Here is a 20,614-nt window from a genome sequence, read left to right as displayed (position 1 = left end):
CTGTGACTTCAGCAACTCTATTCAAAATACAGTTGATGGTCTTTCTGCTACAAAATGTGTTTGGCAATGCTGTTTTCCAGCACAATGAATGTGTGTCCTATGTGCTACATCTGGGTTGTGGACCGGAGGATGCAGCAGAGCACTCCATGGCTGTGTTTGCAGAATTCTTTGTGAGAAAGGAAATGTTTGTGATTGGGGATTTTTAAATGGTCTCAGAGGAAGGCAGTCATGAACTTAGCCATGAGTACATCTTAAAAGCTGAACCTGCACCAAGGTTCAGGAGTTAATTTGTGTGATGTAGTGCACTGCCAGTGCTGCAGTTGTTGGGCAGCATTATGCAGCAGTTAACTCTGCTACAGGAGTGTTCTCAATCTGCTTGAGGAATTCCTACCAAGCAGGAACTGTAAGTCATTCTCCCTTTCTGTAATTATAAGCCTCCTATGCACACGTGTAACCTCTCTGTTCAAGACTCTGAATGCCTCACCACCTCGTGTAAAGCCTGAAGGCTGTTAGGAAGGTCAGTATGACCCATGTCTTACACACAAGACAACTTAAAGAAGTAGGTCTTGCCCATGTCATCCTGTAAGTCAGAGGTGAAAGTGGAAGTTATCTTGGCCAGCAGGTTTTTCTGGCCTTTTGTCCTCCCAGTCCGGGCACAGGAGCAGCAGCTTCCCTCTCTGATACCGCTTCCCCTCATCCTTTCCAGTGACTGAAGTGTCGTGTCTGTAAACATTAGTGCCTTTGGAATTTGGCTGAGGGTGTGCAGTCATTGAGTTATGGGGCAAGTTTCTGTCCTGCACATGCCTGTCTTATTTCACACTTCAGTCTACACAGTTGTTTGGGATTCATGTCCCTGAAGATGACAGGAGCATTTTGTATTGCTGTATAACTTATTTCACAGAAATGCTTTCTGCAGAATATTTTATTTGGAGGTATTTGCTCAGAAAAAAACCCAAAAAACTTGCTAGAAATTAGAAGGGTTTGATGGAGATTTAAACAGAAGAATTTCAGGTAGGGATGGTATGATGTTGAGAAAATTCTGAACCCTAAAAAGGGCTTGGGGGTATCATCCTCAGTGACTGACTCTGCCCTGGCTGGGTGTTCAGAAGATAAAACCCTAAAACTGATCATCTGATAAACTGCTGAAACAGTGTCATGAGAGAGAGGCATAGTTCACGTGTGAGTCTTTTATACCTGTAAGGTGTGCTGGGAAAGGGAGCCTAGTGTGTGCTCAGGGTGCCTACTGGGGCCCTGTGCTCAGTCTTTGGTGCAGCTCAACTCCTCATCTCCCAAGCTTTATCTGTGGTCTCTCACTTCACATAATCAATTTCCCCACCACCACTGCTGCTCACTTTGCCTACCATCACTCCTGGAATGGTGTAAGATGTCATTTCTGGTGGTCACTGAGCCTTAGATCTGTTGGGTTTGAGAACACTTGCTGTGGGGGTCAATGTTTGTATTGTAGCTCTTGTGTTTTAGGATCAGATCTGGAACATGGTCATGTTTACTTCCAAAAAAAAAAAAAAAAAAATTAGGCATCCCCTGCAAATAGGTGACTTGGCTTTTCTGCAAATGATGCCTGTTCATGTACAGCTCATTGCCTTTTGAATTGGATACTTAGTTGTTTAAGCCAGGTATTTGGAATAAAGTAGATGACTTTAATCTGCTCTCAAATATCCTTTTTATTAGATTAGGGAAAACAAAGCCAGCCCAACAAACTCTGCATTCTGTGTAGCGTGGGGCTGTGTACAATCAGTCCATTGTGTGCTGTGTAGCCTGCTCTGTGCATGCATGTATGGCTGTAGGAATAAATGGCTGATGGAGTGATGAATCAGAGCTGTGTTCAGTACAGTGCAGCCCCAGGATTGTGCCCAGGTTTGCTTGGCAGTTATGAGATGGTTATCTTTATCTCTCCTATAGTTCCTCTGGGATACTGGGGTGCTGCAGATGGCCCCTGGAACCTCCCTCTTTCAGGTGGACGACTCAAGGAGATGGTGCAATTGTACTGATGTCATGTTTCTACTGAGGAAGGGGAAAAACTACATACAAGGTAGAAAGCCTAGTGCTTGTCTGTCTGCTGGTACCATCCCAGCGGTTCAAACTGCATAGCTGGTTACACTGAAAACCAGCCTCTCAGCATGCAGATAAAGAGCTAACAAAGCATCCTCCTTCATTCTTACATGTCAGGTGTTAAATTTTTCTACTTCTCCTCTCAAGAGTAGCTGCAGACAGGGCATGAGGAAATACCCTTTGTGGCTGCAGGCTGGCAGCTCTTGTAAAGAGCAATTGTGAAGATTATCCCAACTCCTGCCAGAGGGAAGCAGAGCAAAGCAAAATTAGAAAGTCAGAGCTTGTGGTTGTACCAAAGAAATATTTCTGAGATTCAGCAGGTAGAAATGAGAAGTGGTTATCTGTCAAGAGAGGAGTGGGGAAGATCTTACTGCTGTTCTCTATTGCTACATGTCTAGCCCTTATCATGGGGAGACTCCATGGTGCCAGCAGAACACTCACTGCCTGAGCTTGCAGCTTCCAGCTGCACAAACGTACTGAATAATGGATGCTTTAAGCCTGAGCTGGGGGCATGTGGGCCTCTGCAGTGCTCAGAGTGCAGTGGGAGCACAGGTATGAGTGGCACAGCTCATCACCTGTCACACCAGGGAAAATACTGTGCCACACTCAAGCTAATCTGACCTGACTGGACTAACCAGATCACTGAGCACTGTGAAGATATACGAGAGGTTATAATGCTTGTTGCATAGCTGGAGTAAATACTGTGCCCACAGGCAGTCTGTACCCAACCTGGAATCAAACTAGACTGTCTGCTGTCATTTAACTTTTCTTTCCCATGGATTGTTAGAGGTGCAGTCAATCTGCGTGTGCATGGCTGCTCAGGTTATGCCCTGTGAGTAAACAGCCTGAGTTATACACCCACAGCAACTTCTCCTGCATCTTGTTCCCAGTACAGGGAGCTGCTGGGATTCCCTAAACTGGCTCCAGTTTCATCAGAAAGTAATAATTGCCCTCTGGACAAAGCCAGGCTCTTTTTTTTGGTACCTTCTATTCTACATTTGTTTGGGACTGAGCTAATGCTATTATTTCTGAATGAATAAGTCAGTGGCCTTTCTGTGTGCACGTGCTTGAGCAATGCACTGCTTGGCTGCTCATCTCAGCTGGTGCTGTAGGAATGGTCCCAGAGTCCATCCAAGTGGGTTTTGTGTGGGAATGATGCCTGAGCAAAATTCCAATATGTAAAAAGGCTGTGACATTTCAAAACCGTGCGGCTCAATTACTTCTTCTGGTGTAGAGAAAGCACTATGCTTTACTTGGCTGCTCTTTACAGTGTTTGGTGCTCAAGATAAATTTCTTCAGTTCAGAAGGTGTCCCAAGACTGTTCTTCTCTCTGTGCTAGTGCCAGTGTTCTGCCTGGCAAATCGTTTATAAATGTCTCATTAAGGACCTGTGTCTGCCTCCTTTTCTTTCTTTTTGTCATTGGATCAGCTCCCTGAGAGCAGCTGTCTTCACTTCCATCACAGCAGCCCCCAAACCACACTTGCGCCTTACAGATTCCCACAGCCGAAGAAACCGCGGACAGCTGTGCACGTGTGTGTGTGTGTATGCTGGGGTTTGTGGGCATGGTGGGTTTAGGCTGAGCTCCTTCCCGAGCTTCTCCATGCTTCTTTGAAAAGAAAAGGCTCCAAGAAGTCAGCTTTGTGCTAGCTTTATAGAGAACTGAACATACGGCGTGACTGGAGCTCTGCAGCCAAGGACGTGTGCGAGTGTGTGCCGGGCATTCACGGGGAGTTGTGCGGCACTGGGGCTGCTGGAAGGAAGCTCCCCGTGCCAGGCAGGAGCCTTCCTTGTAAGTATTTCCCTCCCAGTTGGTGTTTTTGCTCTCAGGGCTATCTCACAGGTTACCCTGGGCTGCTTTCTAATGCTCCTTTCTGCCCTTAAGTCTTTCATTACTTTCATGGTCTGTGTGAGGTAACCCAGTTTGGCTACAGGACTAGTGGGACAAAACTTAGTGGGTCTTTAGAGCTAAGGGCTTGCTTGAATGGAAAACTGTATTTTCTAGTCAGAATAAGCTATGGTGAATAAAGTGAATAATGCTTCTATGTGGAATATTCTCTAGCTGAAGTGATTTTATTATTTATTTAAGGAAGAATAGAGCCTGTGTTATGTTGTAATACACCCTGGGTTACTTTAACATACTAACCTGGGGCTTATTAAATTCTAGTTTTGCAAATGTGTCTGTATGTTATTTCTAGAGATGAAGGGTGGCACACGCTGGGGAAGAAGATATGGGTGTTCCAATCTTTGTTAAATTGCAATACTGGTAAAATTGTGGGATTTTTTTTTTCATTATTTTCTGTGAAAAAATGCTTCTCCAGAGGTATGATATATAGGTCCTGTAAGGCTGAAAAAGTTAAATAGAGTATTGAAAAGTGAATGTTGAAAGAATATACTTATGGTTTTAAAAATAATAATTACATAAAAATTAAGACTCTAATCTTGAGATGAATAGATCCATCCCTACGCTGCAAGGTAATTATCCCTCAGTGAAGGAAACCTTGTGCATTTGCTACTAGTCACTCGCCTCCCTTGTGCTCTGTGCTGCCAAAACCAATCTGCTTTGCATATTTCATTGAATACCGTTGCTTATTTGAAAAAAAACTTCAAATCCTCACACAAATATGTAGCTTTGCTGTTTGTTTCTTTTCAGAATTATACTGGATTTGATCTAGCATAGCTGGTAACCCCCCCCAGCTCCTCCATCCCTCCCATCTCTAGCGGGCACCAAGAATGTGCGTCTCGCCTGTGGCAGAGCAGATTTTGTACCAGTCAGCATCTTGAATGAGACCTTTATAAGAAAGCCTTTGTTTGGGATGTCTGTTTGAGGTTCATTGCCCTTCCCAGCTGTCTCTCTGGAGGCAAATATTTGTCTCAATGGGCATCTCCTTGCATTCAGTGCAAGACATCTTTGCAGTGGTCCTTACTCGGTTTTGCTTCTCATTCATAATTCTCATTCTTACTGTCTTCCTCCTCACTGCAGTTTTATTTCTGGGTATGTCTCCTCTCTTCAAAGGAGCTAAGGCCAGGGATGCTGAAGTTGTATCAGATCTTAATATTCACACCATTGGGGTTATTCCAGGGAGCAGCAGGGGCAATAGATTTTCCGGGTGCACAGCTTGCCTCTGTGCCAGATCACAGCCCAAACTTTTCAGCTTTGAACTTGCAGAGCTTTCAGTCGTTGTTTCCAAGTCAGCCATAAATCTCTGGGGCTCCTTCCTCCCACAGTGTGCTGCCAGGCAGTTGGCTATTGTCTGCAAAGTATTGCTTTTTCTCGCAGGCACCTCTTCCCTCTCTGTTTCTGCCTCATCCTGCAGCTTGAAAGGGCCATGATAAATCTTGCAGAAAACAGCTGCTTCATTGCTGTGCTTGATAATTTGAATTTGGATGTGGCAATGGGCTGGCTTTCACTTGATTGCTAACAGCCTCATGTTTATGTAATCCAAGCTGCTTTGAGAAGCTCAAATCCCTGTGTGGGAACCTAGAAATTCTGTGTGTCGAGGCCTCACCATCAGTGAGTGCTGTGGAGGCAGCAAGCACCAGCCCTTCTCCCATGGGAGGTGCCTTGGCTGTGCCTGTGTGGCTGCTGCTAATGCTGCCAAGGGAAGAATCCCTGGCTCCCTGCACAGGTGGCAGCTCCAGGAGGTGCAGCAGGTTGTGCCTTCTTTTCTCTTGCCCAGTAGACTAGCTGCTGTAGGCGGTAGGGAGCAGATGCTCTGGACTGTCCCCCTCTGAGGGGAAGCTCTGATGAGCACTGTTCTCCATCAGGTAAGTTCTGCAGTGTAATGCTTGGAGATGAAGTGGCATTGCAGACCCAGAGAAGTTTATAGTAACTGCAATGTAAATAGATGAGTAAAAACCACTGCACCACGAGCTGACAGTTATGTGGCTGTAAGGACAAGACCGTGCTGTCCTCCAGCTCACAGTGGAGGGTGGTGGGCTGTTGGATGGGGCTGTATCATCCACCACAGATGTTTGGTGCCCTGAGCACAGGCTGCAGCCTGAGCAGGGATAGTGTCTGACTGTCATCCCTACCTCGTCATCAGAGCATTGAACCAAACAGTCAGCCAGGCTGCTCTAATGCCTCCAAGGCTCTTGCATAATCCCTGTGGCAGTAAAACCAGATGTTATTCCTTTTAGCTGGCACCCCTGTGGCCAGCAGTGGGGTTTTCCAACTGACAAAATCTGTCTTGGCTTCAAATGGGCATTACAGTCCTTGGTCTTGGGACTGTCCTGAAGCCCTGCCCGAGCTGCGAGGAGCAGAGCTGGTACCAAAAGTTTTTTGACCAGTCTGGTTGCAAGGCTGCACTTTGAGATTCTCACAGACTGCAGAACTTGCTGCCCTGCCTGCCTCCTGCCACAGGTTAGTGGCATCTACAGAACGAGCCAGTGACGTGAGGGGGAAGTGCCTTCAGTCTTGTGACAGTGGCAGTTCTGCCAGGCTGGTGCACTTTTTGTTGGTGGATAGTGGATGAGAAGCTTATTGATTACCATGGAGAGGGAACGCAGCCAGGAGTAGGTGGGCAACTCTGTGCTACCTATCAGGCTGTCTTGTGATGTGATGATATTTGAGTGCAAAACCCTCAGAAAATTAAAATAGAAAAGGAAAGAAAAGACCTCTTTTAGGGGCACTGCAAAGCTATTTTGTAAATCTCATGTTTGTGCTTATTTCTCCCTCCCTTACACAAGATGCTACTCTCGAATCTATCTTCTTTTTTGTTTTGTTTTGTTTTGTTGGGGTTTTTTTGTTGTTGTTTGTTTGGGTGGGGGTTTTTTGGGTTTTGTTTTTGGGTTGGTTTTTTTTTTTGGTTGGGTTGTTTTTTTTTTCTTTTCTCTTTCTTTTAAATCTAGTGCGTCTCCATTTTATCAATTAACTGCCTGTCTCTTGATTCCATAGCAACACAACAGGCTGTTGCATTTCTGAGTCCTTTGGCAGTTGGGGTGCCTGGCATGTATCTTGGGAGCAGTCAGACTACAAAAGGGTTCTGAAGGGAGTAGGAAATACATGGGCAACACTCATTGTGCGCTGCTTCTCATGCTAAACTGCTCTTCCCTTCCTCTCCCTCCTCCCCTTTAGATACAAGTTTCCTTTCCCCTTTGTTTCAGTTGCCTGGTGTTAAGAGAGTGCTGTGGGAGGTCAGAAGATGTGGAGGAAGTGAGGGGATGGATGGGTTCAGTGGATGTGGATGGGACTTAAACATAGCACAAGGCTGAGCATGCTGTCAGGGATCCTGCAGAGAAAGGATGCTGATGCTGCAGAGCAAGTGCTCTCTTCCTCCCGCTTCAGTTTCTAGAGCTTTCTTGAGGGGGAGTTTCTTGCTCCTGTACTGTACAAAGCTTCTCTTCACTCCTTCCTGCAGCAGTTTCCAAGAGCTGGAAGAGTCCATGCCCTTTTTGCAGAAGCCTTTGTGCTTCCAGGGATTTTGGACACATGGCTTTCATTGACACAGTAACGAGAGCCATGTGAACAGGCTGAAACTTCAGTTAGACCTTTAACCTCTTCAGCTCTTGGTTGGTAGGAATTTGGCTTCTGAAGTACTGGTGCCCTGTCAGTGTGGGCCCCTAAAACTGATGGGATGAGTTTGCAGAAAGAGCCTTAAGCACCAGGTTTGCCATAGTGGGGGTTAATGTGTAGGCTTTGTGAAGGCCAAAGGAAAAGTAGAGATTTGGAGCTGGATAAGATGTGCATTTAGTGGATGCTCTGTGTGACTTTGATTTAAAAGTTGTTGTTCAGCCCTGGAAGCTGTGACCTACAGGAAGCCCATTTAATCCAAAAAGAATGAGCCAGCTAATGAACACAATAGGGTTGTTAAGTTGGAAAGCCCAAGTGGAAGAGATCCTGCTCACTGCTTGTTGTGTCTTGGAGCCTGGTCCCAGTGAGAGGAGGAAGGCAGGAGCTGCTGTTGCAGTCCTGACTAGCAAGTGAGGTCTGCGCTGGACAGAGCAGCACAGGGAGATCCTCTTGGATCAAGCAGGAAGAGCTTTCCTCATTGCTGGCTTCCAGGTGAGCTGTTGAGTTAGATGCCCAGTAGTGACATCCAGAGAGTTCCTGTGGCTTCTTGATTGGCATCAGCAGGTACTGGCAGGGTTGGAGTAGAAAATACCCGGTTTGTTCCATTGGGTGTGTTTCTCTTGTGTAACTCTTATCAGTTTCATACCTGAGATCTGTACCCTTGTTGTGCTGTTTCTTGGAGCTTGTTTCTTAGTGAGTTTTTTGGAACTTTTTGGCATTCATCTGGGGAGTCTGACTAGAACAAGAAGACTTTTCTTCTTCAAAACAGCAAATCCAAGTGTCACAGACCAATAGACCAACTCCTTAGATGTCTATAGGCTGGAAAAGCTCAGGGTTCTTTCATGGCAATCCTCTTGGGTGGCTTTCCCTTCAGCTCTAAGAGGTACTTGGAGAGTGGTGATTCCAATGTCAGATCTCTGAGAGCAGTGCCATCAGCTGATCTCACTTTTGGGCTATCCTAAGATACTCATGGGATTGAAGTCAAGTTACTCATTGCTACCATTTGCCTTCTGAAAGGCTGGTGACCAGATACCTACCTGGGAGCGTCAGAGCTCAGTCTACTTGGACTACTCTGGATGCTGTCTGACTGTCTAGTTAATGGGTCCATCAGATCCAAAGCCAAGAGAAATTAGTTCAACTCGATCATGGTGACTCTTGGCTTCTCTGAAAAACTGCTGCACAAAAGCCCATTAGCTGCTCTGTGGTTATTATTTCATATGTGAGTAATGAAGGCCATGTAAAATACAAGTTTCTACATTGTGGCCATAATAAAGAAGGTGAACCTCTAGGCAGTTCCTTACTTACATACTGAACTTTTGAATAATTCACCTAATGCTCAAGAATAATGATGCTTCTGCCTGCACTGCTCAGGAGCCTGGAATGAGATTGTTTCCCTGAGATGTTGTAATTACTGTAGGTCAGCATACCTGCCTATCAGACAGGCACCTAAAATGAACAAGAGTGTGAAGTTCCACTAAAATTCTGGCTTTTGGGGGAAGACAATGTTGCACCAAGAATCCAATGAACTGTTCTTTATTTTTTTTATGGTCCAGGTAAGTTTTGAAGATGTTTGCTCTTGCAGTGAAATACAGTGAGTCTAAATTCGGTTTTAAATCCTGCTGCACTGTTTGTTCAGCCTTGGGCAGCCTTCCTGCCTTTCTTTGCTTGAGCTTTGCTGCTGAAGGATTTGCTTATCCCAGCCACATTGCAGAGGTGCTTGTGAGAGTTAATGTGACCTGTATCTTGACCATTAACTAACATCCGAAATCAAGAACTATGCTGAAACTCAGGCTCCAGTAAGACTAGAAAAACAGTTTGGATCTCTTCTCAGTATAGTTGCAGAGCTCCCCAGATTTTATGTGCTTATAGTTCCCTGCACAGTAGGTTGAGTTTGGCTGTCCTGGACATGGTGCATACGTGTGCACAAACATGTCAGTGGCACAAGCTTTATGTGTTAGGGTGCTCTGCCAAGCACGAAACCAAGGTGTCAGTTGTGTTTCTAATTTAATTTATTCTCCTACCTTTCACAGACAGTGTTGGTGATAAACTCCTGTAGCCAGCTTTGGTTATTTAAGTTAGAGTCTTCTTAAGATATAACTTCCCAATCTGGCTGCTTTACTGTCTCGTGCTATTAAGCATTGAAATGACAATAGTGGCCTTATTTTCTGCCTGTGGTTGTTTTTATAGTTCAGATGGATGGAGCCCTGTTTCCTTCGCACTTCTTTTCATTTAAAGTCTTTTGTAAAGATCGAAAGCTCTAAGCATCCTTACAGTCTTTGGGTTTAATTTTTTTAAGGTGAAACTGGTTCTTGGATGTAATGCTGTCCCTCCGATGGAGTTCATTTCGGTGTACCGTCTTACAAAATTGAGAGCGACACAAGCTTGAATGCCAGAAATCTGCCCAAAAGCCCCCAAAACTTAATGAAGAACATGTGGGGTTGAGGAAACCTCGAGTGCAGAGTCCAGAAGCCAGGAGAAGGTTCTCCCTGGGAGCTGGCTGAGCTCTGCTGGGAGCTCCATGGTTTCTGTTGCCACCAACATTTTCAGTTGGGGACAGTATTCACGCAGTTGGGGACAGTATTTAGTGTCCTTCCTGTGCCCATCATGGGATTTTCTCGAACATTCCCCATGTGTTATGCTGTGCATGTCCCCTTTGGCTGATCTTCTCAAGAGTTGTTCCAGCTCCAGCCCACTGAGCCCAGTGAGCTGGTTGGAGATACTTCTGTTCATGAGAGGAGTTTGTACAATCACACCTTAACTTCTGCTCTCTTCTTGTTCAGATAAGGTTCAAACCAGGCAGAGGTACTGCTTCCAGGGGCCCCAAACTGGTGGCCATAGATATTTGTTAAGTGTTGCTTCTGGAGTCTAATGAGAACCAAAGTGTCAACATTGATCCCTTGCAACACATATGATTTAGCAGAAACTAAGTTCTTCGTGCTATTGCCCTGGTGCTTTTTTCCTTCCTCTTTGCCTCTAGCAAAGCTTTGAAAGCTTTTGCTTTGAGAGCTTTTATGTTTTTCAGGCTTTCTATGAGCTGAGCCTGATCTGTCAGGCCCATTACTTGTGAAAGAGCTGTAGCAGCCTTGCAGACTGAGCCACAGTGATGGCTGAGGCTGAACAAGTTTCACAGTTCATTACACATAAGCACTCAAGTTTGTCTTGTCTCTGCAACTGCTCAGGGTGTGGTCTGTCAGCCTTCTCTGGTAGCAAATAAAAATTTCTTCTTGGGTGTGCTTTAGACTTTTCTGGTTGGTGGCACCCAGAAACTTCAGCTGAAAGTTTGGCTGAAGAATCCAGGGAGCTTTTATTGAGCACAGGATATGTGGGATCATTTCTCCTGCACACATCCCCTACACCAGCTGTGTGGGAGAGCCACACTTGGGACCTCAGGGCTACTGAGAGCTGAGGATGGCTGAAGGTCCATGGTATGTGACTTGCTGGATCTTATTTTGCCAGCTTATGTCCTCAGTTTCTGTTGTGGTTTCTTTTGGGGCTTTACTCAACCTCCCCCTTTAACCTTCAGGAGTTTTAATGAAGTTCACATGTCCTTGTCATTTGTTGCCCTGGGGCCCAGGCTGAAAGCCCAAAGTTTGTGACAGGAGGGTTTGACAATGGGGTCAGCAAGAGTTGCATCACTGCTGTCTTGTTTGCTTGGGTTGACTGTTCCCATTCAGGCACCTGTCATGTATTTAAGGGTCCCTTTTTGTATTACGGAGAGTTTGGCCAATCAAGACTCTGCTGGAGAGTGTGAGCAGAACAGTGAATTCCAGCATCACCTGCAGTTTTCCTTCCCCAGGTAGCAGAGCACTGCTGGAAGGCTGATGCTGGAATAAGGGCACTCTTTATTGCCAGTTATATTGAGTTCCGTGCACGTCATGCGGCCCTGGAAGGCTGTGCATTAAGGTCTGTAGGTGCTTCCTGTTTAGAGAGATGCTGTTTATATTGAACACACTCCATGTGTCTGCTGCTGTGTTTGCTCCAGCAAAGAGCACAGCAGCAGCTGGGAAAAATGGGGAATTTGTGGAGGCAGCTGTGTGGTCCCACAGGAGCTGTTAGTGCCCTTAGTGGGACACTTAGTGGGGTTCTCATACTGCCAAGTACTAAAACATCAGTGCCTCACACCTCTAAAAAAAAATATATACATTTTTTGATTTATTTTTTGGGCAAAAGGATGACTTTGGCTTCTTTCTGCAAAGCAGCAGTTCACTGGGCTCTTTTTGGTCCTTACCACCACTCCTGTGCTTTTGAGCTTATCCACACTAGTGCAGCCCCTCTGGGTCTGTGAGGGGGCTGGGGTATTGTAAAAAGGGATGAAGATGTGGGCTCATTTCTTTATGTTCTGTGTGAGACCTGCAGAAGCTGAGCAGCAGATGGAGATTCTGTGCAGGTTGCATTCCCGCTGAGGAAGGTGTGTAAGCAATGGGGTTCACTCAGGTTTAATCTTCACAGGGTGTAAACCTGCGATCTAAGTTGTCCCAGAAGTTTCCTTTCTGTAAATGCCTTTTCCTGGTGCTTTGACTTCCTTCTAGGATGTCTCCTTATACCAAAACCTCTTTTTCCTTGATTCACAGGCTCACCTTTACACAAGCAGGGTACCACATCCACCACCAGCGCCGAGAAGTCGGGTTCAAAGGTTGCCGAGGTGGGCGATGATTTCCTGGGAGACTTTGTGGTGGGCGAACGTGTCTGGGTGAATGGAGTGAAGCCAGGTGTGATCCAGTACCTTGGGGAGACACAATTTGCTCCAGGCCAGTGGGCAGGGGTTGTTCTGGATGACCCAGTGGGTAAGAATGACGGCTCTGTCGGAGGAGTGCGATACTTTGAGTGCCAGCCGCTGCAGGGGATTTTTACGCGACCATCCAAGCTGACGCGGCAGCCGGTGGCCGAGGGCTCAGGGAGTGACGCCCCCTCCGTGGACTCCCTGACGGCTCAGAACTTGTCATTGCACTCGGGGACGGCCACGCCACCTCTGTCCACTCGCGTGATCCCGCTGCGGGAGAGCGTCCTGAACAGTGCCATGAAGACGGGCAACGAGTCTGGATCAAACCTCTCAGACAGTGGGTCTGTGAAAAAAGGGGAGAAGGACTTACGGCTTGGAGATCGTGTGTTGGTGAGTTGATTGTGGGGTCCCCCTGGAAGGGCAAAGGACAAGGATTTGTCCCCCCACCGAGTGTTCCTGGTCAGTTTCAGGACGAGAGGAAAGGAGGACAGGGTTGGTGGTGAGGTGTGGGATGGAGCATGGTCTTGGGAGATGCCGGGGCCAAGTAGGCGTGAAACGTCTACGCTGTTATTTGGGTTGTTGTGTCTTCTGGACATGTCTCTCTTTCACACTGGTGCAGGAGTACATATTCCAAAGTACTTCTTGTATTGGACAAGTCCTGAACTGGAGAAAGATGTCAGAGAGAGAACAACTGAAACCCGAGGGAAATAGAAGCAAAACCATTTATGTTCTAATTTAGTGATACTCCATAATGGAGTGTATTATTTTGGCTTTCAAGGAATTTGCAGCAGTGTCTTGTTGCATGTGGCTGTACATAGTTGGAAAGGACTTGCAAGAATCTCTCCTGTTGGTTGCTCTTTTTGGTGGTTCAGTTTTCTTATGTCAGATGTGACACAAACTCCTTTCCTGTACAGAAAGGAGCTTCCAGTAATTTTTAAAATATGGCAGGACTTTGGGGGAGATCACTGTTGTGATGGATGAGTCCTCCACATCTGATTTCTGTTGTTATTTTCATTATTTGGAATAGACTACCTGATGACTTTAAGCCAAAATGCCACACTTGCACTAGGAATGGGTTACTGGAAGTTTGCCACCTAGTTTGTCATTATTTGTGTCCTAGCAAAGGAGATGAAGAAGGAAAAGACTGATATCAAAGACAGGGAGACTGAGTTCTGTCCTGCAGCTCTGTAAGAGAGTCTGGTTTTGTTAGTGTGTGTGATACATAGTGTGGTATCAAATATTGGAAGAGCCAAGCATTTGAGCACAGATCTGTTGTGACTGAATCCCGAGTAGTATCTCTGGATCTCAAAAGGTAAAGGTGACTCTGACTGACAGCCATGACAGGTTGCAGAGGGATCAGTCTTTGCACATCCTGGGTAATGTGAATCCCATTTAAAGTTATCCATGTAGTGTTTCCTTTTTGGGGCACCTGGTTCCAGTACCAGCAGTGGTTGTGGGGGAGGGCAGACAGACTGGACATCTGTTTAATGACAGGTGTCTGGTAGAACTGGCTCCACAGTCAACGTGAATCAGGAGTGTGTGCAGGGACTGCCAGAGCCAATCCCAAATGTCCTTTTGGGACAAATGTTGGGTTGTCCAATAGTTTTTATTTTATTTATATAGAATGTCAACAATGTAAAGTTGGTTATTTTCAGAGGAGGGAAAGTGAAGATTGGTTCCGCTTATGTTCACTGGGTGATACTTTGTAAACCTAGTGTGAATATGTAGGTTTGTAGAGGTGAGAGAGTTCTGTTTTCTCAAATTTTCCCCAAAACATGCACAGGAGCTGACACTTGCTCAAGGGTCTGTCTGCTTCCTGATTTCAGCAGAGTCGGCCTCTCATCCCTCCCCATCTCTACTGGCAGCAAAGCTGCTGCTGTCCCTGCAGTCCCAGGACAGGGTGGGCAGGGAGGGGTGGCAGCACGGTTCTGTTTGCATGAGCATTGATGCTTCATGTTGGTGTGTTACAGCAGCCACACGTGGGGAAAAATTAACCTGCGGATCTGTCCTCTTTTTGATCAGTTTGTTTGCTCCCATTTTCTCCTGTGCCTGTTACAGGGAGTGGGGGGAGTGTTCAGGTTAGAACTTAGGATTTTAGAAGCAGCAGTCATAGAATGCAAACTGCAAAATATAAAATCTATGTTCTTTCTGAACCGGGCAAACAATGGAATGATGTTCTCCAGACTTGTTTTACCCCTTTCTTCTCCTGACCATAACCCCTCTGAGACAGGACCTGTTCCCTGAACACTCTTCTCATGTCAGTGGGGCCCACACAGAGTGAATTTTGGCATAGCCACAGAATACAACCAGGGGGCATCTCTCCCCTGAACTTCTGTTGAGTTGTGTTTTAGGGATGGTTTGTGTTTTTTATTTGTTTTTAATGAGGGTGCATCCTTAAAAGCCTGCCCTCCCTTGCTTGCTAATTTCTCCACCTCAGATGTTATTAGATAAAGTTTGTGCTATGACTTGTTAGTGTAATAAATAGCTCCAAAAGAGTGAGCCTGGAATAAGCTTAGTCTCTCCCTGGTTCTAGCAGGAATGCTCAGCTTACAGAAACATCAGGAATTGTTTGCACGCAGTCATAGAGATCCAGGAAAAGAACAGATAATAAGAAGAAATAATCTGCTGTTATGGTTCATTCACATGTGCTTGGCTTGGCAGCTGACTTTTATTTTACTTATGGGAGATGTCAGTTAATCATGTTGGGTGTTGGAATACATAAACAATAATTCTGAATTAACCTGAGTTGCCTCAAGTTCCCTGAGCAAATCTTTGTTAATCCTCTATGGATTGGTACAGTTTTAGTTGTCTTTATTACTCTTAGTGTTTCCTTTTCTGAAAGAGTGTCTTTTCATTTGAGAGTGGCTTTTGGGTGCATGGGATCCACCAAAGGCTTTTCAGATGAGGGAGGATATGTGTTTTCAGTGGCTGCTTGTGATGGAGCACAAGGTTGCAGGGGACCTTTCCAGGTCGGCCAGATGGACACCTGGTTCTCTGCAGACTGGCCATTTCCTGATAGTGCCTTTCTTTAACTTCGTTAAAATCTGTTATAGCTTGAAGACATTTTTGCTTTTCAGTTACTTTGTTCCAAGACCCTTTCTGACTCTCCAGCAGTTGCAGAAAGTGACTTTCAGCTTTCCATTAGGAGCTTTCCATTAGAAGAGTTAGATAATATTTGCCTTTGGCACTCAGACTTTTTCCCAGGATGTAAAAATTACATTAAAGAGATGAAAAATCCACCCTAATATTGTAGAACTCATCTCTTGAAGTCTAGCAAATAAATGTGGGACAATTATTAACCTTTGCTTTAGTGACAGTGGAGCTTCCTGAAGTGGGATAATTGCTGGAGTTCTGCTGATAATTGCTTTCTGACTTCCTGCAGGGAAAGAAGGGATGGAAAGAAACAGAGCAGTGGAGCATTTTCTGCCTGGGAGGAATTTCTGCTTGGTTTTTTGCCTAAGAAAATGTATTTTGCATTCTTTGTGGAGAGGCTTTCTTAGCAGCTGAATTCATTCCCCCTTCGATGCCATTGCTTTCTGAAGAAGTGGGGGAATGAGGTGGTTTTATTATATGTCAGCCTAAATAAAAAATAACTTAAACTAAAAAAATTCCTCTTAGAATAGGTGTTCTGCCCTTCAGCCATGCTTGTGTCTCCTAACTGGGATTGTGCACTTCAGCATTGAAGTGGAGTAATAAATAAGACTGGTTAAGGGCCAGGTTATATCCCAGTGGCTGGTTCAGTTGCTGAGGGGTATTGCCCCAGATACCTTTTGGATGGATTCCAGGTTTGTGGTTCTGCTGGAACTTGCAAGTCTTCAAAGCCAGTGCAAATGCTGAAACAGCAGCACTTGCAGGGAGAGTCGATGAAGCAGCGCCTCAGCTGATGTGGGGCAGGACTGTGTGGAGCCTGCCTGGGCTGCTGAAAATGGATCCTGGGCTTCCCCCTCAGTGTATGGTTTTAATCATCTTGTCTGTCTGCTGCAAACTGCTTTTGCCTGCAGTGTGTTGCAGCCCCTGGCTCCTGGCAAATGATGGAATGCGCTCATGAATAAACGAATCAAGTTCTTTCCTCAGCATCCCCCCAGCATGTCTCTGCCACAGCCCTGCTTGGCCAGCCTGGAGCTGCAGAAAGCATTGAACCACCTGAGTGAGAAATAATTTCCTGAGAAGCTCCCTGGGCAGGAGGATTGGAACCTAAGCCCTTTTCCTTGGGCAGAGACAACTCACTGCTCTGCTGCCACCAAGTTCCTGAGCTATTTCAGTGCCTGAGACTGAAGCCTCACTGCTGGAAAGGCACACAAGGTGTTACAAAGGAAGGATTCCTGCTCTTTATTTTCCTGATTAACTACTGGAGCTCTCCCAGTTTGTGGGGTCCTAGAGGTGCAGCAATGTTCCTGTGTGGCCTTTTTCAGACAAACAATCACCAGGCATATTCCCTTATTGCTAACCAGGCAGAAGAGAAGGAAGGATTCCATTCTGTAGTTCTATCAAGGCAGGATTCTTAGTATTCCACTGCCTGCTTAGAGCTCCATCCATAAGACCAGCAATTGCCATGTCATGACTAGAGAGTGTTGCAGAATGGCAAAGTGTGGGAATGATGGATCTCTGTCCCTATGGAAGTTTGTGACAGGCAGTGGGAAGTGCAGTGTTCCAGCTGTTTGCAGGATTCAAGAGACAAGAGAACACCTAGGACTCCTAGCTGGAGCTCTTTCCCTACTATAAATTGTTGCTGGAAAGGGGCTTTTTACAGGAGTGTGTAGTGTCAGGATAAGGGTGAACTGCTTCAAACTGGCAGAGTAGGGTTAGATTCTATATTAGGAAAATATTCTTTGCCTGTGAGGGTGGTGAGGGGCTGGCACAGGTTGTCCAGAGAAGTTGTGGCTGCCCCATCCCTGGAAGGGTTCAGGGCAAGGTTGGATGGGGCTTGGAGCAACCTGGGATAGTGGAAGGTGTCCCTGCCTGTGGCAGGGGATGGAACAAGATGAACTTTAAGATCCCTTCTAACCTAAACCATCCTGTTTCTATGATTACCTGGGACTGCAGTGAAACAAAGAGGGAAATAAATAGCCTAAAGCAGCCTAACATTAGTACATTAACCCTTAGAGGCTCTTCGTGCACACCCTCCTAACCATTCATTTGGACTGAGACACTGCCTGGCCCTTGTCTGCTGGGTGCAATATCTGTCATTAAATAGGAGTTGTAAGTGGCCTGTGGTGGAGCAAACTGTGTTACTAACGTGGGTGGACTTGGTATCGGAGACAGCCCCAAGAGAGGATGCTGTAATTCCAGGCTTTCCTCTTACACCACCTCCCTAGGATATTATTTTCTCACTGGTGCCTGACAGATAAATGCACAGAAATGTCTTGCATCAGCAGCGCTGTCAGACTCATCACTGTGCAATGCTGACTTGTGCTGTGGGGATGGGTAGGCACAAAGATAAAGTGGTTGGATGAAAAGAAACTATAAAAAATTCCTATAGCTTCACATATGGAGGGCTGGCCTGTAATTCCTGGCTGTCTGTTTCTCCCCTCACCCTAAAAGCCAGTTCTGGCATTCTCAGATGACATGGTATTTTTCCGATCAGATAAAGCTGCTGATGGCCAGATGCCACAAGTTGTATTTACAGATAAACCAGACCACAAGCCAGATATCCACCTTTCACTAGCTGCTGAACACTAGCCCTGGCTAGTGGGACACTAGCCCTAGCTGGGACACAGCTCTGGTATGTGATGGCCACATCTCCCATAGGTGCACACATTTACCCCCTGGCACTTACAGGTCATTATTTCAGGTGATCTGTAGTAGCTGGACCCACAGCCTGTGCCTTTGCCAAAAGCACCCTCTGTAAATCAAGTATTATTGTACAGTGGTTTTCAATGCTTGGAAGAGCTAAACTGTGTGTGATGGAAAAACACAGCTCCTGCCTCTCTCAGCTTGGGTGGAAATAGGATCCTTTACTGTGTGGATGAGTATGGGGAGGGGGAAATAAACCCAGCCAGTTATCCCCAAGGGAAAGGATGGTTGCTCCAGCTTACAGGCTGGATAGAGCCTGCAGGTACAGCTCAAACCAGGACAAGCCACACTTGTCCAGTTAAGGTGATTTCCAAGTTCTTGTTGGCATCATCCAGTAACAGAGTGGAATAAGCTGATGTGCTGCACACAAAAAGTAGTTGAAGGTCCTCAGAGTGTAAAGCAAGTGTTCTGTGTGTGCTCTTTTTCCCCCACCCCCTTCCTCCTTCTTATCACAGGCGAGCAGCAGGAGAGTGCCATGGCTCTGCTGGGACCCAGCATAGGACATGGGAGCTCTGCAGAGGAGGCTTGTCTGTGTGCTGGGCACTTTATGTTCCCACCTCCACCCTCTGGTCAGCAGCCCTGTCTTGTGGAAACGCTTTGAAAATCAATTAAATGGGTAAATTAGAATGTCAAACAGAAAGTACAGTGTTACCTCTGGGTTTCTGCATGGGAGTATGCTCAAGCAGGTGCCTCAGCCATTGCTGACCCCTGAACGTGCGTGACATGGTCAGGGACAGTCCCTGTTGGCCTGAAAGGCACAGAGAATTCTATTTTTCTCTTCTTCCTGAGCAGTATTGGAGTGTATCACAAGCAGAGCAATGCCCACAGGCCCTAGAGTGAGGGCAGCTCCCAAGAGGTTCTTGCTTAGAGCAAGAAACTGCGGTGGGATGAGCAGGGCCATGAGGAGCAAAGAGCAAACACAGGCTGGAGGGGGTGTTAATTTGGTAAATAGTTTAAATGATATATTAGCTCTGATGAAGACAGTGTCTGGAACGATTAGCATGATTGTCTTTTCAGCCCTGGGATACTGGTCTGGATCCCATTTTGTCATTTTGATGGGAAAAGCATAGTGACATGTGATGTCAGTGATACTACAATTAGCAGAGAAGGTGTGTAGATGTCCTTCCATGACTGCATGTTGCTGCTCTGATTCACCAGTAGATACAGACCTGCTAAATATCCTTGGCTTCATTTTGTTGTGAAGGTGAAGCCCAAGACTGTCCCTTGAAACTACTGGAGATCTTTCACTGGGGAAAGGACCAGTTAGGAAGATAGCCTTTGATTAAAGGCATGAAAAAGGGGGAAGAGACCTTCAGTCTGGAGCTGCATGTTCCAGGAGCTGCATGTTCCAGGAGCTGCAAGGTGTGTGGCTCGGAGGCTGCTCAGCTCCAGCTGAAGAGGAAGGGCTACCATGAGCTTGTTTAAACTTAACCATAAGTGTTTTTACCTGAAGTGGAGAAACTTGGAGTGTTGAGATTGGTCAAAATAATCTCCAAAACAAAAAAAATCTAGTATCGCTGTGTCAATATTGTTTCCATTTTTTGGAATTTCCAGAAAGAGCTCTTTTTAGCTGCTTGATGCTTGGTGGTTGTTGTTGTTGTTTCTCTCAAAACAACTGTAAAAGCAATAACACTTTATATTTGGTAAAATCCCATTCTCTTGGGCATGAATAATCTCAGCAATAGTTTTGGTAAGGTAACTATTAAAGGCTTCTCAGAAAAGCTCAGGGAGTTTGGTTCATTTTTGAGTGAAATGGCTCTAAAAGCCATGACATGTCTGAACTGAGGTTGATGGCAGCCTTGCTAATTCTGTGCTGTCTCAGGCTTTAGCAGAGAGGGGTTGCCCTCTCCACTTTGTCCTTGCTTCACTCCGGACACTGGGCATGATGAAGATGTGGCTGTGCCTGACCAATGGGCCAGGCTGAGAGATGCAGACAAATTCCCCATAAATTCATGACTTGCAGTGGCACTGATGCCAATGTCAGTCTGGGATGTTCTGGGTTGAGATCCTCTGGTCTGCATGCCATAGGAGCCATCCATGCTTAGCTGCTGTTCATACCTGGATTATAGATAGTGGTATCCAAGCCAGGCATGGGCAGAAGGGATGGCTGTGAGCCCCCATGAGTTATACCATGCCATTACTAACTTCCTTGGCTGCCTTGTATCCTCTCCCAAGGTGATACCTCTGACTTATTGAAGGGTCTGATAGAATCAAACATTCTGTTCTGATGAGACCATTTCATACACAGGCACAACCTGCTGATTGGCTTCTTCAAAGCATTTTTTATTTTAGCAGCATTAGCTGAATAAATCTGCATGTCTGAGTTGGGTGAATTTTATGGACTCTCCATCCATCAGAGTTTTTGCATGCCTGCCAAAAGATGGGAAGCTCAACAAGAGGCTCAAGCACTGGCATGTAAGTGTGATAGCCTGATCTTGGCTTCTAATTGCACTGCCAGTTGGGCTGTGGGGAGCCCAGGCTCTTGGAGAGCAGATGTGTCTGTCCTGGCTTGGGGGAGAACG

The 20,614-nt window shown here is 46.0% G+C and overlaps 1 protein-coding gene across 14 annotated transcripts in view; it reads left to right on the top strand.

Moving 5' to 3' along the window:
• The window catches only part of CLIP2 (CAP-Gly domain containing linker protein 2), a 103,319-nt gene that overhangs the window by 44,610 nt on the left and 38,095 nt on the right, over positions 1 to 20,614 (top strand). For all 14 annotated transcript variants that reach the window (XM_039562648.1, XM_039562647.1, XM_039562650.1 and 11 more), the window contains one exon: positions 12,151 to 12,689. In XM_039562648.1, coding sequence (XP_039418582.1) covers positions 12,151 to 12,689 — 539 coding nt within the window. The remainder of the gene's footprint in view (positions 1 to 12,150; positions 12,690 to 20,614) is intronic.

This window comes from Corvus cornix, chromosome 19 (genome assembly GCF_000738735.6).
Source record: "Corvus cornix cornix isolate S_Up_H32 chromosome 19, ASM73873v5, whole genome shotgun sequence".
In the NCBI taxonomy this organism is placed as follows: Eukaryota; Metazoa; Chordata; class Aves; order Passeriformes; family Corvidae; genus Corvus; species Corvus cornix.
Note: the sequence above shows the minus strand (reverse complement) of the source record. Positions and strands in the feature narration are given on the sequence as shown.